This window comes from Manihot esculenta, chromosome 16, assembly GCF_001659605.2.
Source record: "Manihot esculenta cultivar AM560-2 chromosome 16, M.esculenta_v8, whole genome shotgun sequence".
NCBI lineage: Eukaryota > Viridiplantae > Streptophyta > Magnoliopsida > Malpighiales > Euphorbiaceae > Manihot > Manihot esculenta.
In genome coordinates, this window is record NC_035176.2 from 1,749,843 (window position 1) to 1,777,358 (window position 27,516).

Here is a 27,516-nt window from a genome sequence, read left to right on the forward strand (position 1 = left end):
TATTCGAGGCCCTCAATAAAATTTTGTTAAAAAAAGTATTTTTATGATAAAAAAATAAATTATTTAAAAAAAATGACTTTTTTAAACTGCTTATTAAAATCCCTATATATAAAATTATTAATAAATTTTATTTTTAAATTAAAATTAAACATCTCACTAAAAAATATTTTTATAAAATATGTTTTTAAAAAAAATATTTTCTAAATATAAATTATTTTTTTGCTGTTGTAAATTTATGATAGTATAGAATAATCTTTATAATATTGCAAATATATGATGACATAATAAATTGATAATTGTGATATATACTCTATTTGAAATATATCAATATTGTTTAAAATGATTATATTGTGTTTCTTAAGAAAATATATAATGAAAAAGGCAAAACATTTAACAATGGTCTTTTCGAAAAATGCAAACCAATTAAAATGAAAATATATATAATAATAATTTTTTTATTTGAAAAAAGAAAGGGAGATGAAAGAATGGAAAGTTATTTTTGTGACTGTGAAAATAAGAAAAAAAAGAAAAGAAAAGCAATATTGAAGAGCATAATTAAAATGTCCTTAAAATGTAATATTCAGAAGTTTTTAGTTTAATTAACTTAAAATTTTAAATAAATATATGGAAAATCTTTTTTAATTCATTTTGAGCCTTTTTTAAATTTATTTTGGATTTATTTCAGAAAATTTTCATTTTGATTATAAAAAATAAATTAATAATTAAATTATTTAATTCAATTCAATCATTTTTCTTTAGACTAAAATTGGAGAATAAAGAAAATGCTGTCCCTTCAAAACTCAAGCAAGAAGAGAATTGGGCTTGAAGAGAATAGAGTAGCAATGCCAAGCCTAAAGAGCCCAAATCAAAACCTGAGATTTTATGATTATAAAAATTTCTATAAAATATAAATAATTATTATATGGATTAGTATATAAAAATATATGAGATTTTATGATTATTTACATAAATTTTGCTATAAATTATGATAAATTCATAAATCTGATTTAGATAAAATTTTCTAAGTGTAAAATAACTAGATGGTAGAATTTAGGAGTCTAGCTAGCGAGGTTCAAGCAAAGTGACAGTGACTTCATTTACAGAATTAGCTCCAGTTGAAGGGTCTCCACTATTGTAAGTTCTCTTCATAATGAATGCAGGTTGTTTCGGAGATGGAAGAATTGGATCATTACTCAACATGAAGACAACAGCAGACATTGTCGGCCGATCTGCTGCAGATTCTTGCACACACAATAATCCTATTTGGATACATTTCAGTACTTCGTGTTCAGGGTAAGAGTCTCCCAACGTTAAATCAACTATTTCCAACGACCTTCCTTCTCTCCATAGATCCCAAACCTAAAACCACCAATCATAAGTTTATGTAATAATCACAAGTTTAAAGATTTTAATGTCTAATTAACTTACATATCCAACCAAATTTGAAGAAGTAGTCTCGTCATAATAGCTGCTGTTTTTTCTACCGGTGAGTATCTCTAGGAGTAGAACTCCGAAACTATATACGTCCGATTTTACTGAAAATAGGCCTTGCATTGCATATTCTGGCGACATATAACCACTGCAATAGCATCAACGGCCAAAATTTAATTATGGATGATATGAATAACTAATGAAAAAAAAATCCTTTTCTAGATGGTACTTACTATGTTCCAACAACACGATTTGTGTTTGCTTCGATTTGATTAATTCCGAATATCCTAGCCATACCAAAATCTGATATTTTTGGATTCATTGATGCATCTAGCAGGACGTTGCTTGCTTTGAGATCTCTATGGATGATTCTTAATCTCGAGTCTTGATGAAGATACAAAATCCCTCTAGCAATCCCACAAATAATATTGTGTCGAGTCGACCAATCTAAGGACGATCTTTTATTTTCATCTGGATTGAAGTTGTGAAACTTTCATCAAATCAAAGCACTGATGTAAATTTAAGACAGCACAGTAGGAAAAAAGGACATACCGAAAATAAAAGAATCCAAGCTTTTGTTTGGTAGGAATTCATAGATCAACATCTTCTCTCGTTCTTGGATGCAATAACCTAAGACTCTTACGAGGTTCCTGTGTTGGAGTTTCGCGATTAAAGTGACTTCATTCTTGAACTCTTCATTCCCTTGGCCAGAATATTTTGACAGTCTTTTAACTGCTATTTCATGCGCACCATCCAGCAGACCCTGAGAAGTAATATTCAGAAGGATTATGAAGTTAAGAGTTATTTGAGAGGCCTGGTGAAGGGCGGGGTACCTTATAGACAGAGCCAAAACCACCCTCTCCAAGCTTGTTGGCATCTGAGAAATTATCAGTAGCTGCAGCTATGGTACTGAGATCAAAGCATGGTAAATCAGAAATCCCAACTTCATTACTCCCCTTTGCACTTTGAGAATCTTCAAAGTTAAACATAGATTTGCTGCGTCTGTCTTTAGCTGACAATTTATAATTTACATATTATTTGATTAATTAGTCAAATTTTAAGGGGAAAAAAAGAGATTTTACCAAATGATAAAGATTAGAGAAAACCACCATGAAATTTGATTACCTTTTCTCTTCCTTTGTATGAAACAGCATGCTGGGAAGAGTAGAAGAAATAAAGTTGCAGCAATAATAGACAATATCAGCATTGCAAGCATTCCCTTCTTGGCAAGAGGACCTTTTGATTTAACATATTTGGCTGGTATTAAGTAGAAAAATATAAAAGTTAATATCAATTATGTCATGAAAATGAGAAATTTTGAATGGAAAACAGTTTTCTATCTTTTATTTTCAATTTTCTAAGGAATATAAAAGTTTTCATTTTATTAAAAATATATAAAAAGCACGTTTACATATCAATAATTAAAAATGTTTTTTTTTTAAAATGAGAATTGGGGATTAAAAGGATTGAAAGAGTATAATATGAAATTTCTCAGATTTACTCAAATGCACTTACCATCAAACTAAATCTCAGTGCAAAATGATTTTTTAATTTATAAAATGTATTTAAAAATATACATATAATTTATAATATTAAATATAAATATTTAATGCAATACTTTAATATATGATATTTATATGTGATATTTTATATATAATAAGAATTCATTTATAATAAATATTTATTATCTATAATATATTTATTATTATATATAATAAATATAAAATATAATTATTTTTAAGATGAAATTTAAATTAAAGAATTATATATTTTACTAATATTGATGATCTGAGATCCAGAGAAATAGGGTTTTACAGAGGTTTTTGGAATAATAAAAACTTAGACCTAGAGGAGAGTATTTCTCATTTTATATGTTTTCTTTTGTCTGCTAGTGACGTGTTAACAGAACATATATCATTGGACCACCATCCCTGCTATGTTGATACGGACGTACGAGGGAATCAGATCTCTGCCCCATGCGTAATGGCCTCTGATTCTCTCTGTGCGCGTGTAGATGGGTCCACAAGGCAGATGGAGGAGTCTTCCTTCTGGTTTCGGGCTGGGCTGGAAGATAGGAATAAAACTGAGCCCAAAGGGGGTCGGCCCGAGGAGCAGTGAAGGCTAGGCCGACCAAATCGAGGAATTCAGAGGGAGCCTAGTATCGAGGATCGAATGGGCCTAACCTGTCAGTGCAGAGGATGTGCGGGCTTTCGGATGATGAGCCATTACCGCGGGCCTGGCCCTTGACCGGGATGGAGAAACCCAGTGGTCATCAATTGTCCCTTTACCTTCTCGGCAGTTATTGCCCCAACTGTCAAGGGGGTAAACACCAAGAATCATTATGACCGTGCCTGGTTGAATTCAGCTTGCTCCATAACGCCCTTTCATCTTATTGTCACTTGTAGCTTTAAATCTTCTCCGTCTTTTTTTTATTTCTAGCTTTCCCCTACTCTTTGTGCACACTGCTATCTTCACTTTCCTGCCTTTATCTTCCCGATACGCTTTCTTTCCTCTTTTGTGAATAGCCTTTAAGGATTCTGATGCCGCTAGCCTAGAGTATAATGTCGCCCTGTCTTACATTAAAATCTCAGCCTCTGGCTATATATTAATAACACCTCTTTCTCATCCTTGGGCTCCTTATCGGGACAACGGGATCTCTCTTTTCGATCCTCCTTCCTCTGGTTCAATCGATCTCCCGAAAGATGCAAGTTTAGTTTTCTTTGTCATGCGAAAGAGGTACGGTTTACCCTTCCCTTATCTCCTTCTTTCAACGGGGTTTTTCTACATTTCGGGATTGTTTCTCGAACGCTGGCCCCTAGTTTCACTCTCCTTATGTTTTCTTTCGAATCTGCTCTGTCTCTCATGGGGTCTGTTTTAACCTTGCTTTTGTGATTTTTGCAGCCTTTGGGATGAAGATGAAGCAGATTAAGCCCCCTAAGATTCTTACGTTGCCCATGGGGAGCTTGAACGTTGCTTCGGACGTCCTCCTAGTGGGGCGATTGGCGGGGGAGGTTACTCGACAAGTTACCAAAATCATATCTTCCAGGTCGTCCGGATGGCCTCCTTCCCCTATTCCTGCCCGAGCTTCAATGCTGAGCTCGCGCGGTTCCGAATTTTTAAGGCCGTACAGCAGTGGCAAGTCGGTCTTGGCTGCTCGAACTGTTCGAGCTCTCAGGTCCTCTCGGACTTCGAGATCAATCGGGGACTGCAGATTGACGGGAGCGAAGCCTGCCCCGCCTTCTGGCGATGCTTTCCAACATGTGTTTCGTGATATTGAAAGTTTAGCTTACAAGTATATAAGTAAGGACAATTCATCAAGGTCTTCGTTTAAATCAGGAAGCAGGGGTAATCTACTAAAATTAGTCCAACATAGTATGTGTGTAGGTTTGCAACATTCACTTGTTCCATTGCCCTTCAGAATGCCTTGCCAACTTTCTTGTGCTGCTTTGAATAAACAAAAGGGTGGCAAAGCTAATCTTCCTGAGACTTTAACTCGAAGACTTATGTTTCTCACGCGTGATATACACACAACAGGTGATGGAACAGTGAGAAATGCTTATGGGAATCGACCTGTTCAGTTCTCCTATAGTGACGTGGCTGAGCTCAGCTGGATTGAGAGGAATGTCTAAGGGGGAATCCAGCAGGCCTGCGAAGCTCGTCTCCCGATCTATAAGGATTCTCTGAAGTTGAAAGCTAAGATAGTAGTGTAGGTGATAATGATGTAAACGTAGATGATGATGTATCCGGACATGTAAATCCTTTAAGGGTAGCCTTTCATCCCGTAGTGTAGGTATTTGTAACGTGTTGTAATGTATTTTTCTTTTAATGAAATATTTGTTTTTCGTTCATACTCGAGCTGTTCTTTCCTTATAATGAATGAAGTATTTGGACTGCATGCTTCATAATTTTTCCTGAAGGATCCGTTGTACTGTTTTTCCCCCTTCGCTTCCTAGCCGATCAGAACTAGAGTTTGTTTAGCCAACTGAGCTTTTGGTTTACTCTTTCCGAGCTGGACTAACCGTACCCGTGGGCTCTGTTTTTAACCAGTGAGTTGAGCTCTTGACCCACAGGTTTGTATGATTCCACGACGTCCTTATTACTTCGTTATTACCACTTCGGGCTCGTAGCCTTTGCTTAATAATGATAAGTCAGATCATGTACCTTTTTAGGTGGTGAGCAGGTCTGGCCTTTATTATGCTTCCATCTGCTTGTGTCCTTGGATCTTTCCACGACTTGCCCTTTTACCTCCTCAGTTTTTACCGTAGGAGTGGTGAAGAGGTAAATTTTGCAGGTTGAGCCGACCGGGGTGGGAAATCCGGATGGAGCCCGGTCTTAAGGTTCGGACGAGTTGGGCTTGTTTTATGCAGATAGCGTATGGGCCTTCGGATGATGGGCTATTGTCGTGGACCTAACCCTTGATAGGGGTGGAGAAGTCCGGCGGTCATCAATTAATTGCCCCTTTACTGATCAAGCATAATTTAGCCACATTTTTATGATCTTTATTATTGTTTATTTACACATTATTTAGCTTAATTTATGGTTTTTACCTTGTTTTTACAGAAAAGGAAAAATGGAGAAAAAGTGCAGAAAATTGACAGAAAAGTGATTGGGTCAGTGATTTGCCCAGATCAAGCTGAAGCAGAAACCTGGAGGCAACAGGCAGAAGTGATATGGGCAAGTGATTTGCCCAAAACACTTAAATCACCGGGCAAATCACTTTGACAGCAGAAACTGACAGCAGAGCGGGAAATTGTTCAGGAAACCGAATTTTGAGTTTTCAGAAGTCCAAATCCAACTCAATCACTACCAAAACAATTCCAAGTGCCACGAAAGAGTTTCTCACTTAAGGAATTCCAGTTGCAATTAAATTTAATATCAAAAGAGGAATCACAAGCCAAATTAAAAAGGGATTTCAAAACCCTAGAAGGATGGAATTCTTCAGCTATAAAAGAGCAACCTCCAAACCAGTAAGGGGCATCTTCAGATCAGCTACTCAGCATCTTCTCCCCTCGCCAGAAATTCTGCAGCTTCTTTCTTTCCTTTCTTTTCATCTTTTGTGTATTTAGTCCACCATGAGTGGCTAATTTCCTTCTTTTCTAGTTGAAGTTGGTGAATTTCAGATTTTGTGATGAATTGGGAGATTTAAATCTCCATTGTTAAACTTCTATTTATTTTCAATATTTATGCAATTTGATCTTTCCATAATTGTTGCTTTGCTTTTAGAATCAGTAAGGGCCCATTGCTTTTAAATTGCTTAAGTAACAAATTGTTTGAATAATTTAAGTCCGTAATTGCTTATATTATTTGAACACAAATTTAATCAAGTTGCATGATCTAAACTTGGCCACGCGGTTGGCAAGGTTAGAATTAGGTTTCTCTAAGTTTTAATGCAGTTAACAGTTGTTCGATGCCAAAGGCCCCAAGGACGTTCCTTGGCAACTTGTTAACTAGTGTTTGATTAGCGAACGTTTCCTAATCAAACTAGAACTAAGGAGGAATTTGGATTGTGAGAAGCGTCTTCCACATCTTAAACTAATTTATTGAGATAAATAGGAATATTAAAGAATCAATGATCAATTCTAAACAATCTGAAATAGATCCATACTTCAACTAGAAGTTTTTCTCTTATTGATTTACTCATCTTTAAATTATTGCTTTCTTTTGTTATTTAGTGTTAATCCATCAACTCAAAACCCCCCTCTTTTAATTATTTGTTATTTACTTATCTTTGTTATTATTAGGAAGATCTTTAGTGTCAATTCCCTGTGGTTCGACCCTATTGCCACTATCTACAAGTTTATTGTTGATTGTTTAATAGGTTTATTTTTGACGGTTTCGACAACCGCTTATCAAAAATTGGCGCCGTTGCCGGAGACTTGATCTAACTAACGTATTTTCCTTTTATGACCAGGGCTGATCGTAAAGAAGCTCTTCTTTACGATCCAGAAACTGAACGCACTGCCAAGACCTTACAAACATGGCTACGGTAAGTATGTCTTTTCTCTCTTCTCAAATTTCTGAATTAACATCTATGGTGAGAAATTATGGTATAGGTCAAGCCCAACAACTTCAACAAGCACATGCATTTGAAGGATTCTATGGACAGCCAAGACATAATCCCTACCTTGACAAATACAATACAGGTTGGGGAGACAATATGAGCTATGGCTATACAAGGACAGACCACTACCATGACTACCAAAGAGATCTGCAATACAATCCATATTGGGGGGACAATCCGAATTATGGCTATGCAAGGGCTGACTACTACCAAAACTATCAAGCCCAAGCAATACCTCAAAACTCCAATATGGAACTTGAAGAGATGGTAAGGAAATTGGAAATTTCTGGAAAAATTCTCCAACAGCAAGTGGATCAAGCGGTCAATTCAATGAACGCGCACATATTAAGAGGAGAGGAAGAGCTTCAAGATCTATAGGACGATGACGAAGAAACAGACCAAGCTACTGAATCTGCTGCACAAATCACCACTGCTCTTGAAATAGAATCAGAAACTAAGTTCCAGATTACTGCAGAAAATCCAGCAATGGCAGAACCCCCTGTTGCACGTGAAGAAGCTGAAGTTCAAACTGGGAACCTACCTGTCCAAGCTACTGAAACAAAGACAACAACTGCTGTCAACAATTCTGAACCAGCAACATTCCCAGCACAGCCTTTTGCCGAACCAACTGAATCAGAAATATACACTGCAGAAACAGCACCTGCTGTCCAAAAATCAGCAACTACTGAAATTGCCCCAACCGAGCCTGAACCTGCTGAAACCTCCACAATTACATCAGAAATTGCTGAACCTGCTGCTGTCCAAAAATCAGGCACCTCAGAAACTGCCCCAACTAAACCAAAAGTTGCTACACTTGCTGAACTAGCAACATATGACACTGAATCAGTACCAGCACCTGCTGAAGCTCAGATCGCATCCCCCGTTGCTGTCCAAAAACCAGCAACTGATGAATTTGCTGAACCAGCACAGCCCACTGCTGTGTTTGTCCAAACAACAAAGGCAGAACACTGTTCACTCAAGCAGCCAGCAAAGAAGCAACAAATGGGACAAATGGCTTCATCCTTGAGTAAGCTTGAATCACAAGGGAAGCTACCCTCCCAAACTGAGATAAACCCAAGGAAAAATGTTAGTGCCATCACATTGAGGAGTGGAAAGGAGTTGCAAGACAATAGGGTTGAAAAATTGCAAAAACAGGCCAGGGAAGAAATTCTGCCAGAAAGTGATCAGGGCAGTGATTTGCCCAATTCACTCGTAGAAACTGACCCGATCGCTAGGCAAACTGAGCTGTCCAGCAGTGATTTGCCCAAATCACCAGAGAAGGCAGAGAGTGATATGCTCAAATCAACAGACCAGACAGAACCCAGTCAAGGGCAGAAACAGCAACCAGCAGAGAAATTCAAGGTACCTCCTCCCTTTCCAAAGAGATTTGCAAGGTCCCAAAAAGAAAAAGAGGAGAAAGAAATACTTGAAACATTTCGCAAGGTGGAAATCAACATTCCCCTACTTGATGCTATCAAGCAAATTCCAAGGTATGCTAAATTTCTCAAAGAGCTATGCACCAATAGGAGGAAACTTGCTGAACATGAAAAGGTAAGTGTGGGGGAGTGTGTCTCAGCTGTCATTCAAAGGAAACTTCCCACCAAATGCAAGGATAGAGGAATGTTCGTGATTTCATGCAAAATAGGCAATGTGGGAATAAAGAAGGCCATGTGTGACCTTGGGACTTCAATCAATGTCATGCCCCTTTCCATTTTTAACTTGTTGAATGCAGGTACACTCAAGGGCACCAGCATTGTGATCCAATTGGCTGACCGATCCATCGTCCATCCCAAGGGAGTGCTAGAAGATGTGTTGGTACAAGTTGACCAACTAGTCTTCCCAGCAGATTTTTATGTGATTGACATGGAGGAGGATAAGGGCAACATCACCTCCGACATCTTACTTGGGAGACCATTTTTGAGCACAGCAAGAACCAAAATTGATGTGCATGATGGCACATTGACCATGGAGTTTGAAGGGGAAGTTATCAAATTTAATGTTTATGATGCCATGAAATTCTCCAATGATGTTTCTCCTGTTTATGGACTTGATGTTATTGATGATTTAAGTCAAGAAATTTTTGATTTTGATCAAGAAAATTTACTTTATGATGGTCTTTGCAGGAAAGGAGAAGTGGACAGCAACATCACTGAAGCAGAAAAAACAGCAGACTGCTGTAACTTGCTGGATGTGGGTGATTTGCCCAGTGATTTGCCCAGATCACCAGATAATCTGCTCAAATTACAGACCAAATCACTGGAGCAGACAGACTTGACAGAGAGTGATTTGCCCAGATCACCAGATAATCTGCCCAAATCACAGCCCAAATCAGATAGCAAACAGCAGAAATCAGCACAGACAGCAACTGCACCAGAACTGAAACCATTACCCAGCCACCTCAAATATGCCTACTTGGGAGCTGGAAATACACTTCCATTAATTATTTCCAACCAGCTCAGCCAAGAAGAAGAAGAAAAGCTCCTTGATGTGTTAAGGAAGCACAAAAAAGCAATTGGGTGGACCTTGGAGGACATAAAAGGCACCTCAAGACCATTCGGTGGAGGCTCAAGACAGGATGCAGCACATGGAAAGCATGTTGCAGCTGCTGGTTCAACATTTTCTGCCCACATACCAGCCACGACAGTGATTTGACCAGTGATTTGCCCAAATCACTTGGCCTAATCACCCGCATCCCAGGCAGTCCCTTTCCTTCTCCTTATTAATTTTTTTTCATATTTATGTTTAAACATTGAGGACAATGTTTGGGATAGGTGTGGGGGTATTTATTGTTAGGTTATATTTTTGCATTGATTTTTTTTGCTTTCTTTTTTGTTTCATTTTGGATCTTTTTGCCCCATAAACACACACCAAAATTTTTTTTCTTTTTTCACACATTTTTTTCACACACACACAGAATTTTGACTTAGCTTTTGCTCTACTCAGCATAGATAACAAGGTTAAAAGAGCTTCCTATCTCATGACCCCATTGATTTTCCACCCCTTTAAGCCTAAATTGAATCAATTATAGTGTGCTACCTTCACTTTGGAAGTTCTTTTCTTGAATTGAATCTCTAAATTTGCATTGGTCAAGAGAAATAAAAATATAAATACATGCAAATAAAAAGTTAGTGTAACTCCCTATGAGGTGATTTGCCCAAACTGTCATGAAAAGAAAAGAAAAAGAAAAACCAGCACAAAGCACAAATCATAAAACCTGTTCCTATGGCCAAATAAGCTATGAACAGAGCTAGTAGCCACTTGAACAAGTGACTAACTGAGTAACCGGGGGTGGGTATCACCAATATGCACCTTCGCGTAAAAAGGTTAGTGACTTTTTCAGGCAAGAATAAAAAAGAAAAAGTGCTGCTGAATAAAATAAAATAAAATGCTCAAAGAAGGGCAAGTCACTCTTAGAGGTTGCATTGAGCTTATACAAAGAGAATAAGCATGAATGAATCAAAAACCTTTCCTTTGACCATGATAGGTAAGGGGAAACAAGGAAAAGAGAAGAACAACCTTGGTGCATGTATTCTATACTGTGATACTTCAATTTAGGAGTCTAGGGGGGGCTGATTAAGTGGTACTTAGGCTCAAAAGAAAAAGGGGCTTGATTGACTAAGTTGTTTGTTGCTTGAGGACAAGCAAAAAGCTAGGTGTGGGGGTATTTGATCAAGCATAATTTAGCCACATTTTTATGATCTTTATTATTGTTTATTTACACATTATTTAGCTTAATTTATGGTTTTTACCTTGTTTTTACAGAAAAGGAAAAATGGAGAAAAAGTGCAGAAAATTGACAGAAAAGTGATTGGGTCAGTGATTTGCCCAAATCACTGCCCAGATCAAGCTGAAGCAGAAATCTGGAGACAACAGGCAGAAGTGATATGGGCAAGTGATTTGCCCAAAACACTCAAATTACCGGGCAAATCACTTTGACAGCAGAAACTGACAGCAGAGCGGGAAATTGTTCAGGAAACCGAATTTTGAGTTTTCAGAAGTCCAAATCCAACTCAATCACTACCAAAACAATTCCAAGAGCCACGAAAGAGTTTCTCACTTAAGGAATTCCAGTTGCAATTAAATTCAACATCAAAAGAGGAATCACAAGCCAAATTAAAAAGGGATTTCAAAACCCTAGAAGGATGGAATTCTTCAGCTATAAAACAGCAACCTCCAAACTAGTAAGGGGCATCTTCAGATCAGCTACTCAGCATCTTCTCCCCTCGCCAGAAATTCTGCAGCTTCTTTCTTTCCTTTCTTTTCATCTTTTGTGTATTTAGTCCACCATGAGTGGCTAATTTCCTTCTTTTCTAGTTGAAGTTGGTGAATTTCAGATTTTGTGATGAATTGGGAGATTTAAATCTCCATTGTTAAACTTCTATTTATTTTCAATATTTATGCAATTTGATCTTTCCATAATTGTTGCTTTGCTTTTAGAATCAATAAGGGCCCATTGCTTTTAAATTGCTTAAGTAACAAATTGTTTGAATGATTTATGTCCGTAATTGCTTATATTATTTGAACACAAATTTAATCAAGTTGCATGATCTAAACTTGGCCACGCGGTTGGCACGGTTAGAATTAGGTTTCTCTAAGTCTTAATGCAGTTAACAGTTGTTCGATGCCAAAGGCCCCAAGGACGTTCCTTGGCAACTTGTTAACTAGTGTTTGATTAGCGAACGTTTCCTAATCAAACTAGAACTAAGGAGGAATTTGGATTGTGAGAAGCGTCTTCCACATCCTAAACTAATTTATTGAGATAAATAGGAATATTAAAGAATCAATGATCAATTCTAAACAATCTGAAATAGATCCATACTTCAACTAGAAGCTTTTCTCTTATTGATTTACTCATCTTTAAATTATTGCTTTCTTTTGTTATTTAGTGTTAATCCATCAACTCAAAACCCCCCTCTTTTAATTATTTGTTATTTACTTATCTTGGTTATTATTAGGAAGATCTTTAGTGTCAATTCCCTGTGGTTCGACCCTATTGCCACTATCTACAAGTTTATTGTTGATTGTTTAATAGGTTTATTTTTGACAGCTTCGACAACCGCTTATCAAAAATTGTACCTTCTGGCCAGTTATTATCCAACTGACAAGGGGGTAAACCTCGAGAGTAATAATGACCGCGCCGCTCCAAGACAAAACTGTTCAGAGCCACTTTTCGTCTCATTGTCGCTTTTCATTTCGAATTCTCTCTGTCTCCTGAGGAAACTTGTTCTCTTCTGCTCTCTGTTTTCCTTCGACTCCTTCTGCTTTTTCAACCTTATTGCATTTCAGGTACGCTCTCTTATTCCTCCATGGAGGGTTCTAAACTTCCCGATGTTGCTAATCTCGAGTCGCACATTACTCCTTCTACCATAACTAAGTATATTTCTCGGAGGTATTTAGACACTCCGCTTTATCTTATTCGGGCGCCTCTTCGAAATGAAAGGATAGTTCTTCCAAACCCTTCCCCTCCTGGTTTGATAGATCCCCAAAGGGGTCGTTGCATAGTCTTCTTCCTTAAGCAGAAGGACTTCGGTCTGACTTTCCCTTTTACCCCTTTCTTCATCGAGGTTTTCTAATACTTTGGGATAACCCCCCGGATGTTGTCTCCAAATTCCATTTTGTTCATGTGTTGTTTTGAATCTATCTGCTTGAGTTGGGGTTTTACACCCACGGCGTGTCTATTCGCCACTTTATTCCGCCTCGTTAGAGCGGTTCAGAACTTTTACTATTTTTCTCCCCGTGGTGGATTGTCTCTTTTCACGGGCTACAAGGACTCAATAAAGGGATGGGTAGAGAGTTTCCTTGTGGCAGAGCTGAGAAAAGAGACCGACTTATCGTGGGGAGTGAGGCTAGGTTGGGAGGATGTCCCCCTGGGTTGCAACGACCTGCCCCAACTAAGCCTCACCGAGCAGGTGGGGTATCTTCGACTGACTTCTGTTGACAAGAAGTATGACGTCGAGAAGTGTATGTTCGTGTCTAATCTTAGGGATATCCGAGACACGGGTATAGTGCCTTGTTTAGCGATTCTGCTTTTTTCCTCATAAATGATATTAGAAAGTACGCTAATTTTTTCTGGTTTTGTGTTTTTTGGCAGCTTCCGAAGTTGAGATGGACCAAATCAAGCCTCCAAAGAACTTAGTTCTGTCTCGGGAAAGCATGAACGTCGCCTTAGATGCCTTTCGGGCTGGGCGTCGCGTGTCTGAGGCTGCTGAAGAGGTGGCTCAGATTGTTTCTTCTAAGAGGATTAGCCGACCCCTTGCCAGAGCTTCCTCTCGAGCTCCTAAGCCGAGTTCCCATGGTACCAGGTCCTCTCGGCCATCTGGCCGTGGTAGGTCGGCCTCTGCTCCTAAACCTGTTCAGGAGTCTAAGTCTGATCAGGCTTCTATGGAGGATGTGCATGAAACTCCTCTAGTTATTGCGAAGCAGGCAGGGGACATTGAACAGGCGAAGTCGGATCTTGCTCTTCCTTTTGAGGAGGCGCCAAGGGGAAGGTTTGAGTCCCCCATTATTGAAGAGGAGGCTCCTGGGACGGGAATGGAGGTCATCCTTGTGGAGGACGATGTCCCGGAGGCTCCTACCAGAGATGCCTCTGTAGGGATTGGATCTGGGTCTGGGGGCGCCATAGTGAAGACCGGGGATAAGCGTCCGTCCCCTCCTGAAACATCTGCCCCAGCTCCTGCTCGGAAGAAGCCCAGGGCTTCCCAAGGATCATCTCCAGCCCTCCCTCCTATTGGGAAAGAAAAAGATGTTCTCGTTGTACCTCTGTTGTCTGCTCCTGACAACGATATTCTGAACACGGAGGACATCACCCATCAATCTCCAGCCAGTGTAGTTGCCAAAATCCTTAGAGAACGGATGTTTGGTGGAATTACGGAGGCCTCAGATCAACGCCTGCTTGCTCTCACTGGTCTTCTAGCCAGTTCTACTAGGGAGCAAGCGTCGTTCCAATCTCGATCTCGAGAGGAGCTCGGAGATATAATTAGGGAGATGCTTCTGATGGTAAATTGTCTTTCTGTTTCTCTTTTGGTTCTCTTTATTTCTTTCTTTTGATGGTTGTTCTTTTGTACTAGGTGACGGGCCTCTTCATGGAGGTAGATGCTCGCGACCATTCTCTCCAGGAGTCTGTGAATCGTCGGATTGAGGAGGCGCGCTTGGAAGAGAACTTATCTGCTATCGACAACGCTAGAGGCAATCTCACAGCTGCTCGAGAGCACTCCGAGTTTCTCCAACTCGAGTTACATACAACTTTGGAGGCTCTCAAAAGGGCTGATGTGAGAACAGCCGAGGCGCATGAACATGCCAAATCCCTGGAAGCAGAGTTGTCTCGCACCCGGGAGATTTTAAAGCAATCAGACGAGAGGGCAGCTGCCGCTGAGGTCCGCTGTGAAGGGGTTTTGAAGCAGCTGTCCTCCATGGTGGAGGCTCTTCATGAGAAGAATGAGGCTATAAGCCAGAAGGATGAGATCCAGAGCCAGTATGAGGCCCTGAAGGTTGATTTAGAAAGACTTGTTCACCACGTATCAGAAATCTGGCTTCATCGGCGGAGGAGTCCGAACTTTGTAATCAACAGCTTAGCCATGAAGTCAGGACTTTAGAACGTAAATGTTCGGCCCTGCTCGAGGTAGCCAGACATGCTGAGGGCAAGATCCAGCTGGAGTGCGAGAAGCGTCTGGTGGAGTATCAGGAGTCGGATGAGCTAAAAAGAAAGATTGAGCAGGCCTGTGAAGCTCACCTCCAAGACTACAAGGATTCCCCTGAGCTGAAGGCAGTTATAGCTAAGGCCTGTGAGTCACAACTTGCGGAGTATAAAGCCTCTGCGGAGATGAAGACTGCTATTTGGCAGAAAGCCTTCCGTATGTTCAGGACTGGCTACAATCGGGGCTTAAGAGAAGCCAGACATGCTCCTAATACTCCTCTGGCAGAACTTCGAGTTACCGAAGTGGATTCTGATGGCAAGAATGTGCTATATGGGGAAGATGATTTCCCCTTGCCTAGAGGAACCTCTCTCATTGCAGCTGGGTCTTCTGAGGAAGAATCCGAGCTGGACGAGGAAGATATGGAGGACCTCAGAACTGAAGGAGACGACCCCAAGCCTGAAGGGGAAGACCCCGGCCCTGGGCTGGAGATTGTGCCTGTTGTTGGCGTTGAGAGATCTGAGTTGGAGGGTGCCAGATCTCCTTCAGATGCAAATGTAAATAAAGATAGTGTGGGCGATGACATTCTTAGAAATGTAAGTCCCTTAAGGACTATTTTTCCTTCGACCTCATCAGATAAATAGGTTGTAATATCTATTTTCTCTAATGAAATTTCACTTTCATTTACTTTGCTTGTTGTTTCAGCCTCATCAGACTACTTGTTCTGTTAAACAGTCTGACTTGTTTAAATTTTAAAGATTTGACAAGAAACACTTAAGCTGTGCTTAATAAACTTTGTAAAGAATTGACTACATCATTTTTCATCTCGTCTCTCAGCTAATCAAGGCTGAAAATTTTAACCAGGGGTTTAGTCTCTGACTCATAAACTTTTCTTTTTTCACAAGGCATTCTTATCCGTAAGCTCTTTCCGAGCTGGGTTAACCACACTTTACGAGCTCTGTTTTTAACAGTGATCGAGGCGTTCAATTTACAAGTTTTTATCCTTGTTACTTTATTGATGTGAGCTCGGGCGCATAGCCTCTGCTGAGTAATAATGAGTCAAATCATGTACCTGTCGCGATGATGAGCAGGGCTCGCCTTTCTGCCTTTAGTTCTGTCTTGACAGGGACTGGAGCTGAGGTTTTATCTGCTTCGTGCCATTAGATTTTCCTCGGATTGCCCCTTTACTTTCTCAGTATTTATTACATGAATAGTGAGGGAGTAAATCCCTGTACTTTATTTGTACTTGCACGGCTTCCTTTTAGGCGATTTTACTTTGCTTTTTTGGTTGTGAGCTCTGCTGTCTGGTCCTCCTCGAGGTGACCTTTCGTCAGGCGGTGCAACTTAATCTGCGTGCTCCATTGGGACGGGGAGGTCGGCCTTTGTCGTTTTCCTTCTTCTTGGGTTATTCTTGCTAAATGTTTGTTCATGGCAAACTGACTCGAGCTGTGAGCACAGTCCTTTGCCCTTGTTTATCCTCCTATATGTTCCTGCATTCATGGGCCTTTTCATAGAGGGAGCTCGGTTCTCTGTTATTTCCTCTATACTTAGCTTCATTCTACCTATGTGTTGCATGTTGCGAGTCTATTCGAGCTGGGAGCTCGGTTCTTGTACCCCTGAGTATTTTCCGGGCTCTTTGCTGTTTAGACCTCTCTCTAGGCTAGTTAGTTCAGTGCCAGCGGTCAATTCGCGAGGTTGATGTAGTACCGAGCTCACTTTTTGAGGTCGGCATGGGGCTGCGGCGCTTTTGGCTATTGTGCCCCGAGCTTCTTCGGGAGGTCTGAATCTGGTTTTTCATTGGTAGCTTAGGACTCCTCTTTCGCGTGAGATCGGAGCTGTGTTTTTATGAGTTGTCTCTGCACATGATATTGGGAATTTTTGCGCCGGGAGGCCCTTAAGACCTTCTCCAACCATTTTTGTTTTGTTTTCCCGGGAGTTCTAGGGGATCCCGGTCTTTTTTATTTTCCCGGGTGTTCTAGGGGATCCCGGTCCTCATGCTCCGGGAGGTCTTTTAAGATCCTCACCGGCCGTTTTTATTTTGTTTTCCCGGGAGTTCTAGGGGATCCCGGTCTTCATGCTCCGGGAGGTCTTTTAAGATCCTCACCGGCCGTTTTTGTTTTGTTTTCCCGGGAGTTCTAGGGGATCCCGGTCTTCTTTGTTTTCTCGGGAGTTCTAGGGGATCCCGGTCTTCATGCTCCGGGAGGTCTTTTAAGATCCTCACAGGCCGTTTTTGTTTTGCTTTCCCGGGAGTTCTAGGGGATCCCGGTCTTCTTTGTTTTCCCGGGAGTTCTAAGGGATCCCGGTCTTCATGCTCCGGGAGGTCTTTTAAGATCCTCACCGGCCGTTTCTGTTTTGTTTTTCCGGGAGTTCTAGGGGATTCCGGTCTTCTTTGTTTTCCCGGGAGTTCTAGGGGATCCCGGTCTTCATGCTCCGGGAGGTCTTTTAAGATCCTCACAGGCCGTTTTTGTTTAGTTTTCCCGGGAGTTCTAGGGGATCCCGATCTTCTTTGTTTTCCCGGGAGTTCTAGGGGATCCCGGTCTTCATGCTCCAGGAGGTCTTTTAAGATCCTCACCGGCCGTTTTTGTTTTGTTTTCCCGGGAGTTCTAGGGGATCCCGGTCTTCTTTGTTTTCCCGGGAGTTCTAGGGGATCCCGGTCTTCATGCTCCGGGAGGTCTTTTAAGATCCTCACTGGCCGTTTTTATTTTGTTTTTCCGGGAGTTCTAGGGGATCCCGGTCTTCTACCTCTGAGGTCTCTGTGTCTCAGGGTCTTCATATTCTGTTCTTTCTTTTTAAAAAGAAGTGACATTCATAATAGAGATAACATCATTGTGTAAAGAATGGCGTTATTTTATTCATTTGTGTTTTTCAGAGTATAATATTTTTCTTTACAAATATTTCAAGGGAAATACCTCTTCAGGTGCTGGATATTCCAGGCATGGGGCTCAGGGTTTCCCTGCATATCTTTAATTCGGTATACTCCTGACCTGAACACTTTTGTTATCCTGAATGGGCCCTCCCAGGTCAGTGCCAACTTGCCCATTGTTGCTCTTTTTTCCGTAGCTTCCAAGTTTCTTAGGGCTAGGTCCCCTACCTTTAGACTTCTTTCCCTGACCCTTTGGTTGTAGTAACGGGCTGCCCGTTGTTGATAAGCAGCAGTTCGGACTTGAGCTTCCTCCCTAATTTCTTCGAGAGCGTCCAAGTTGCTCCTTAATTTGTCGTCGTTAGTGTTCTCGTTAACAAATTAGACTCGATGAGTGGGGATTTGCAGCTCAACTGGGACTACGGCTTCTGTGCCGTAAGCAAGTGCAAAGGGTGTTTCTTTAGTGGACGTTCTAGGGGTAGTTCGGAGTGCCCACAGGATACTGTTGAGCTCTTCTGCCCAGTTCGCCTTTGCCCCATCTAGCCGTTTCTTTAATCCTTGGAGGATAGCCCTGTTGGTAACCTCTGTTTGACCATTAGTTTGAGGATGATCTACGGAGGAGAATTTGTGCCATATGCCCATGTTCGCCGTAAATGCTCTGAAGGTGCTGCAGTCAAACTGTCTGCCATTGTCTGAGATAAGCACTCTTGGTATGCCAAATCTGCAGATGATATTTTCCCATACGAAGTCTATCATCTTGCGAGCTGTGATCGTGGCTATTGCTTCCGCCTCCGTCCATTTTGAGAAGTATTCTACAGCCACCACCACGAATTTCATCTGCCCCGTGGTCTTGGGGAAGGGTCCCAGGATGTCTATTCCCCATTGCGAGAATGGCCATGGGCTGGATATGCTGGCTTGAGGAGTGGCTAGGACTTTGATGGCGTTAGCAAATCTTTGGCATACGTCGCACCTTCGGACAAACTCTTCTGCTTCTCTTTTAACAGTGGGCCAGTAGTACCCTTGCCTGAATATTTTGTTGGCTAATGTCCCTGCCCCTTTGTGAGCTCCGCACATTCCCCTGTGTATCTCTTCCATCACCTTCGTAGCCCCTTCCGGGCTCACATACTGGAGCCACGGGCTGGATTTCCTTTTTCTGTATAAGGTCCCCCTTACTGCTTGGTAGTTGGCAGCACGAGTTGCTATCTTTCTGGCTTCATCTTTATTCTCGGGGAGCTTTCCCTTCTCCAAGTATTCTAGGTATGGGGTTATCCAAGTCGGGCTTTGTTCCACCTGCAGTACCGTGTTTGTTTTACTAAAAGCAGGCGTATGAACGTGTTATATGTACACTTCATCGGGGAGCTGTTCTAATTCTTCTTTGGACAACCGACTAAGCAGGTCTGCTTTCTCATTTTCTTCCCGTGGTATTCTTTGAAATTTGATGGTAACTCCCCGATCTATGAATTCAGCCTCTATTGCTTTTACTTTTGCCAGGTAGCTCTGCATGGTTGGATCTCTGGCCTGATATGCCCCAGTTATCTGATTGACCACCAGTTGTGAGTCACTATTTACTTTGAGGTCGGTTTCCCCTACCTCCATTGCCACCATCATCCCGTTTATTAGGGCTTCATACTCCGCCACATTATTGGAGGCTTTGAATCCTAAGCGTAGGGCGTAGTAAACCTTAAATTCTTCAGGCCCCTTAAGCATTATTCCCGCACCGCTGCCTCCGGCGCCTGAAGCCCCATCTACATATAACTTCCAGCTGAACTTTTGGAAGAGTTCTTCCTTTCTTTCCTTCCCCGATATTTCTGAAGATGATTCTCCTTGTTCCTCACTGAATGTGCACTTTGCTATGAAGTCGGCAAGGGCCTGAGATTTTATAGCTGTTCGAGGTCGATACTCTAGGCAGTAAGGACTAATCTCAATGGACCATGCTAGCATCCGGCCTGAGATCTCCGGTCTATGCAGAATCTTCTTCAAGGGTTGATCTGTCATTACTACTCCTTGGTGGCTTTCCAGATAAACCCTGAACTTTTGGACTGCCAGTAGTAGAGCGTATGCTATCTTCTCAATATTCAAATATATGACCTCGGCATCTTTAAGCACCTTGCTGACATAGAAAATAGGCTTCTGCTCTCCTTCTTCCACCCTTACCAATACGGCGCTGACTGCTTGTTCAGAGGCTGCCAGGTATATCAGAAGTTCTTCACCTTCTATGGGACTACTAAGCACGTGAGGCGAGCTGAGATAACTTTTGAGTTCTTTGAAGGCTTCTCGACAGTCTTCTGTCCATTCGAAGTTTGGCACTTTCCTCAACTTCTTGAAGAAGGGGTAAACACTTTTCTGCCGACCTCGACATGAATCGATTAAGTGCCACTACTCTCCCGGTCAGTCTCTGGACGTCCCTCACACAGGTCGGTTCCCCACTCACCATGTACCCTATGAATTTTCCTCCTCTGATGAAGAAGGCACATTTCGCTGGATTCAGCTTCATTCTGTACTGATCTAATATTCCGAATACCTCCCTCAAATCTGCCACGTGCTGTTGGAAAGTTAGGCTCTTGACCACCATATCGTCCACATAAACTTCTACGTTTCTGCCGATATGATCTTTGAAGATTTTGTTCATCAGTCTTTGGTAAGTTGCCCCGGCGTTTTTCAATCCGAAAGGCATGGCTCTATAGCAATAAGTCCCATCTTCTGTTATGAACGAGGCCTTTTCTTCGTCCGACCTGTCCATTGGGATTTGATGATAACCAGACATTGCGTCCAAAGACGACATATAATCAAAACCGGCCGTAGAATCGACCATTTTATTAATATCAGGGAGGGGATAACAATCTTTAGGGCAAGCCTGATTCAGGTCAGTGAAATCTATGCACATCCTATATTTGCCATTGGCTTTTTTGACTAGTACAGGATTAGCTAACCACTGCGGGTACATGACTTCCCTAATAAAGCCTGCCTTTTCTAACTTCTGCACTTCCTCCCTGGTAGCCTGTTGCTTCTCCCTTCCTACTACCCTCTTCTTCTGCTGTACCGGTCTGGCTTCGGGGAGGACATTCAGCTTATGGGTCATCACCTCGGGATCAATTTCGGGCATGTCAGAAGGCTTCCAAGCGAAGCTTGGTGCGTGACTTCGGACCAGGGCCATGACCTCAGTTTTCTGCTCTTTGGTGAGGCCGGCGTTGAGACTGAAGACTTTATCTGTTTCTACCTCTGATAACGGAAAAGTTTCCAGTTCCCCCACCGGCTCTGTCCTGGCCTCTGTTTTCTCGTCCCTGACCTCTAAGACTTCTGAATCCAGCCTTTCCTCTGTTGGGCTCGGCTCTGCCACCGTAGCTAGGTACACTGCCCTTGCTTTCTCCTGGCTTCCCCGAACTATTCCCACCCCTGCTTCTGTTGGGAACTTCATCACCAGATATTTGATACTGGTGACGGCCTCAAAGTCAAACAGCACAGGTCTTCCCAGGATCGCATTGTAGCTCAGGGGGAGTTTAGCCACCAGGAACACCGCATAATGGGTGCGAGTCCTTGGTGCCTCTCCCAAAGTAAGGGCTAGCTTTACTTTCCCTTCCACCGTCACTGGTGTTCCTCCAATCCCTTTAATCGGGGCCTGGTCCTGAACCAGTTGCTCTTCAGGAATTTCCATCTGTTGGAAGACTCGGTAAGGCAGCAGGTTCACCTTGCTTCCGTCATCCACCAAGATCTTCTTTACCCGGTAGTTGTGAATGACAATTTCAATGACAAGGGCGTCGTCGTGAGGCATCTGAACACCCTGAGCGTCCTCCGAGGAGAAAGTGATGGTCGTTGAATAGTGTTCGACGATCTGCATGACCTCAGCACTGCTGTTTTCTCCCTCTCTACTCCTCTTTTTCCCCCTTCGGCTCATCCGACCCCCTGTGCCTCCTATGATCATATTGATGGTCCCACTGGACCCATCATTTACAGGGTTAGCTCCCGTTCTTCTCGGCGTTTGGACTGTCGGATTGGGCTGAGGTCTCTATCCTTCCGGTTTCTTCACGAAGTTCTTCAGGTGTCCTCTTTTTATCAATCTCTCGATTTCTGCGATCAACTGGAAACAGTTATTGGTGTCGTGGCCATGAGTACGATGGAACTGACAGTATTTATCGGGATTTCGCTGGTCAGCTTCCGCTTTCAGGGGTTTGGGCCATTGTAAGAATTCTTTGTCTTGGACAGCTATGAGCACTTCGGCTCTAGAGGCATTAAGTGGGGTCGGCTTCTCCGGAACCCACGAAGGGAGTGGCTTTTGTTCTGAGACCCGGGGAGGAAGAGATCTTTGGTCCCTTCGCTCCCAGGGCTATCTGTAAGGCTCAGGCCTTTTTCCATGTTTCTTCTCGTGCTTCTCCGGCCTCCTTTCCTCCGGGGCTTTCTCCTTACCTGCCACTCCCTTGGCGAATCGGCTTGTCACCAAGGCGTCATCCTACCTTATATACTTCTCCGCCCTCTTCATCAGCTCGGCCAGTGAAGTCGGAGGCTTCCGGCTTAATGAACCGAAGAACTCGGCAGAGGTCGTCCCCTTTTGCATGGCCTCCACCGCCCTTCCTTCATCGAGCTCGGGAATTTGCAGGGCCTCCATATTGAAACGAGCGACATACTCCCTAAGTGATTCATCCTTTCTCTGCCTTACTATTTCTAGATAGCTCGTCTTTCTATCTGCTGGCACTCCGGCAATGAACCAGCTGATGAAGCGAGTGGCCAGATCTCCAAAACTTCCAATGCTTCAGGTCTCAAGGCTGTTGAACCACGCCCGCGCTGGCCCCGAGAGCGTCGTTGGGAATACCTTGTACATCAAGGCATCCGATAAAGTTTGCAGCTCCATGAAGATCTTGTAGTTCATGACATGCTCCCTCGGGTTACCAGCTCCGTCATAAGCCGCCATTGATGGCATCATAAACTTCTTAGGGACAGTCTCCTGCTGCACCCACTTCGAGAAAGGTGAAGAAGTGGGCAGGGAGGTTTGGCTCTGATCCTTCTTTCCCAGCTCGGCCAAGAGCTGCTCTCTCAACTTCTGCAGTTTTTGGTCCACATTCTCATTTTCCGGCCTAGGTTTCTTCTCCAGGCGGTATTCCTCCTCCTCTGCTTCACTTCTCGTCCATCTAGTTGTCCCGGCGGAATAGTTGTCAGCCTCATCATTCTCTATCATCTCCCTCACCCTCCTTCCATGGACTCGGGCCTCTGGTTCTTTCTCTTCCCCGGCTCTTCTCCCCCTTTCCCCGGTACTGCGGCTGCTGTTTTGAAGGCGGTCAGGGGCAGGCTGGGGCTCATTGGTTTGGGGTTCTTCTATCACTGGGAGTGTATTCATCGGGGTGCTGGAGCCCCTTTGTTGTATTATCTGCCCCAACCAGCGGGCGGTGGGAGCATTCCCTGCCAAGCTCGGCGAGGGATTGAGAGAAATAGGTGTTTGGTTATTTAGTGTTGTAGGGCTAAAAAAGGAGAACTGCTGCCCCTCTTGGGCAGAGCTCAGGTCATTTGGGATGTTAAGGTTGCTTTCGTTGTGATTAGCCATCGTAGATCTTAGTGGGTTTTGTTAAGAGTGGAACTCCGGTGATGAAAAGATCTCCTTCGTTCCCACAGACGGCGCCAATTGATGATCTGAGATCCAGAGAAATAGGGTTTTACAGAGGTTTTTAGAATAATAAAAACTTAGACCTAGAGGAGAGTATTTCTCCTTTTATATGTTTTCTTTTGTCTGCTAGTGACGTGTTAACATAACGTATATCATTGGACCACCTATCCCTGCTACGTTGATATGGACGTACGAGGGAATCAGATCTCTGTCCCATGCGTAACGGCCTCTGATTCTCTCTGTGCGCGTGTAGATGAGTCCACAAGGCAGATGGAGGAGTCTTCCTTCTGGTTCCGGGCTGGGCTGGAAGATAGGAATAAAACTGAGCCCAAAGAGGGTCGGCCCGAGGAGCAGTGAAGGCTGGGCTGACCAAATCGAGGAATTCAGAGGGGGCCTGGTATCGAGGATCGAATGGGCCTGACCTGTCAGTGCAGAGGATGTGCGGGCTTTCGGATGATGAGCCATTACCGCGGGCCTGGCCCTTGACCGGGGTGGAGAAACCCAGTGGTCATCAAATATAATACTTTAAAATTATCTTATAATTTACTAATAACTTTTCTATATTCAATTTAATTCTTTTAGTTACAATTATAATAAATTAAAAAATATTTAATTTTATTTGTAATATTAAAAATTTTAAATATATATATGAATTAATCTAAATATTTATATTATTTTATTCAAATTTTTTTATACAAAAAATATTATTTTCTATTTAAAAAACAATAAGAAATATAATTTTTATTGTAAAAAAAAATTATAATTTTTTTTCAAATTTTACTTAAATTTTAATCTAATTTTTCACTTTTATATATATATATATATATATATATATAAAAGATGTGAAAATCCTCTTTCAGATAAAAAAAAATCCTTTCATAAATAAATATTAATAATTTTATTTTTAAATTAAAATTGAAAATAAGTAAAATTTGATATTTTTTAAATTTATTTAAATACACTTATTAATAGATTAAATATAAAAAAAAATTTTATAAATAAATATTAATAAATTTTTTTTAAAATTAAAATTAAAAATTGAATAAATAAAATTTGATATCTTTCGAATTTATTTAAATACACATGTGAGTGTAAATTATCTTTTCTTATATCAAGCTATAACGTGGATTCGTATACTATTGCCGTTTATGATTTCTCTTAGAGCTAAATTAGCCAATGTTTATTGATTTTATATTTTAATTTAATTATTTAATTTTTAAGTAAATTTGCTTAATATTTATAGTTAAGTATAATTTTAATTAATTTTTAAAAAATAAATTTAAGAGTTCAAATAAAATATTAAATGTAATATTTTATTATTTTTAAATATAAATTACTTTTATATATAAAAATAATATTAATTTATATTTAATTATAATTAAATAATATATTTAATTTTAAAAATAATAGTAATATAATTGTTAAATATGTGGTGAATAGTTTTAATAATAGTTTATTTTATATATACTATTATTTTAAATTAAAAAATATATTTATTATAAAATATTTATAATTATTATGGTAAAATAAAATTTATTATTAATAAAAAATATAAATTATATATTTAATAAAAATTAATTAAAATTATACTAAAATATATTAAAATTTAATTGTTAAATTAAAATACAAAACATACAAACAATTAAATTTTTTTAATCAATTAGCCTTCTCTTAATGAATTTTTTTTTTTTTTACATTTTCTTATCCAAATATTTCTTTATGTTTAAAGATCTAATATGTAAAAAAGATTTTGCATTCAAGTAAATATCCGTTAAATAGAAATAAGGTGACGTGTATTATTCATTTTCCTAGTTAATTAAGTGTCTGTGACCTAACAGAGACTTCATCCTAATCCTTTCTAATCAATCATTACAAAGAAATGCATGTGTAATAAAGAGACATACCTAACTCAGCTGCGTCCACACGAACATATATGTCCTGTCCCTCACTGGAATATGTTCTTGTATCAACCAAATTTCCGAACCATCTCAAGCACCCAAGCCCTCTCTCGTCTGCACTTGTGTAAGCCGTGCATGAACAATTCTTCAAGCACTCCAGCTCACACGCCTTCAAGCTCATGCTCATGTCTGCACGTGCCTGTGTCGTGTCTGGAACTCTTACACGTTCCATCTTCACGAACCCTTCCCCAGCTCCACACGTGGACACGCCGGCTTTCCTGATGCAGCCACCTGATCCATCTCTCAAGTACCAATCTCGCTGTGACTTTGGTTCGTATCCTGGCAAACACTTGCATATGAAATTGTCTGGTTCATATGGATCGCAGTTACTGTTGGCTCCACATTCGCCATAGTTATCACATTGTTCTTTCGGGGCGGACCAGAACCCGATCCACCTGCGGTCTCGTTCATTCCACGTGGCCCTTTGAACGTTTCCTGATTCATTGACCATCATTCTCGAGACGATTGAGGGATTAGTCACACCATACACAATAGATACTTCATCTTCGTTGTTGACAAAACTAACATTAAAGATGTAACTACGTGTCATCTCAGGTACTCCGCTCCATCGTTCTCCAGTCCATGGCCCGCCTCGCCACCACCGGAGAGGACCCTTGTAAAGAAACAACTGAGGAACCCCAGTTGGATCAATTTTATAGACAATGTCACCAGTTCCAGGATCATCCTTTGATTTCCAAGAAGCAAGAACCCAACTCTTGCCAGTTCTTTTATTCAATCCAAGCTTCATGTAAGGAAGCAAGGTATCTGTAGGATAATCAAAGCTTTGCCATAAGATCCTCTGTGTATCTCGTTGAAGCAGAACAAGATTTCCCGAATCCTGGAGCTGAGCCATGGAATTATTTGTTGCTGTAGAGAAATTGGCGGACCAAAGAGGAATTGTCTGGTTTTTCTCGTACAGTACAAGGTTACCTTGACGGTTGATAGTGAGTACACCGGAGGTATCATTGATCGGATTATCTCTATTGGCCACCCAGACAACGGTTTGTTGTGAAACTTTATTATACCAAATACCGACGTAGCGACGAGTAGAAGTGGCTGGGCTGAAGAAACCAAGTGCGAAACGTTCACCTTTAGAGACTAAAACATCACCATCTTTGATGAACTGTAGTGGAGCTATGGTGTCAATAGATATGCAGAAGTGGAAAACCAGGAAGAGAAGCGATACGATGAGATACCCTTTTAGTTGATTCATGATGAATCCAAGAATTGGGCGGTGGCTAGAGAGGCTGCTTGTTGAGTGGAAGACTCATGTTCAGCGAAGTTGGGGATTTTTAATGAGGCTGGGAACCACCTAATAATTAAAGAACAACTGCCACAGAAAAATCTTGTGGGATCGAGGAGCAGCTGAAGGTCAACCCAATGCATGAATGAACCCTTTTCTTCACTTTCTGGAGCCCTCTCCACCGCAAAGGAAACGAAGAAAAATGGGGGCAATTATTTTTTCACTATATATATATATAGTTTTTAAAATTTAATAACTTAATCTCTATATTTTTGTTCATAATTTAATAGTTAAAATAATCATTGGTTTAAATTTAGTATCCGTGATGAACTTTATAATGGATTTATAATCCGCCTCAAAGATAAGGTATTTGCAATGTACAAAGCGATAAATTAGCATGATGCGGCCAGTAATTAGAGTTGAGTATTCGGCCGGTTTGATTTAAAATTGCATCGCACTGAATAAATTGAATATCAAAATTTTAATATTTATAAAAATCAAATTGATTCGATTCTGATTAAAAATCGAATCGAATTGATTTTGATTAGAAACTGAATTAAATCAAATCGATCTTGATGACCGCAGGATTTCTCCACCTCGGACTGGGACCAGGCCCATATCGTGAGCCCATCATTTGGGGGTCCAAGGCCTTCTCCGTGAGACTGGTCCAGTCCGTTCCCCTCCAGATCGGACTCCAACCAATTTTCTCAATCAGACCGGCTTAACCTCTTAGGCCTGATGA

At 41.1% G+C, this 27,516-nt stretch overlaps 1 protein-coding gene across 1 annotated transcript; it reads right to left on the reverse strand.

Annotated features, from left to right (window-relative positions):
• Window positions 1-1,006: 1,006 nt before the first annotated feature.
• Window positions 1,007-26,979, reverse strand: LOC110603005 (G-type lectin S-receptor-like serine/threonine-protein kinase RKS1). Its single transcript, XM_021740642.2, has 7 exons — window positions 25,478-26,979; window positions 2,557-2,688; window positions 2,265-2,443; window positions 1,984-2,194; window positions 1,665-1,902; window positions 1,429-1,579; window positions 1,007-1,359 (listed from the first exon to the last, which is right to left on the reverse strand). Exons 1-7 carry the CDS (start codon window positions 26,742-26,744, stop codon window positions 1,063-1,065), a joined length of 2,475 nt encoding a protein of 824 aa, XP_021596334.1. The 5' UTR covers window positions 26,745-26,979; the 3' UTR covers window positions 1,007-1,062.
• Between the last annotated feature and the right edge of the window lie 537 nt (window positions 26,980-27,516).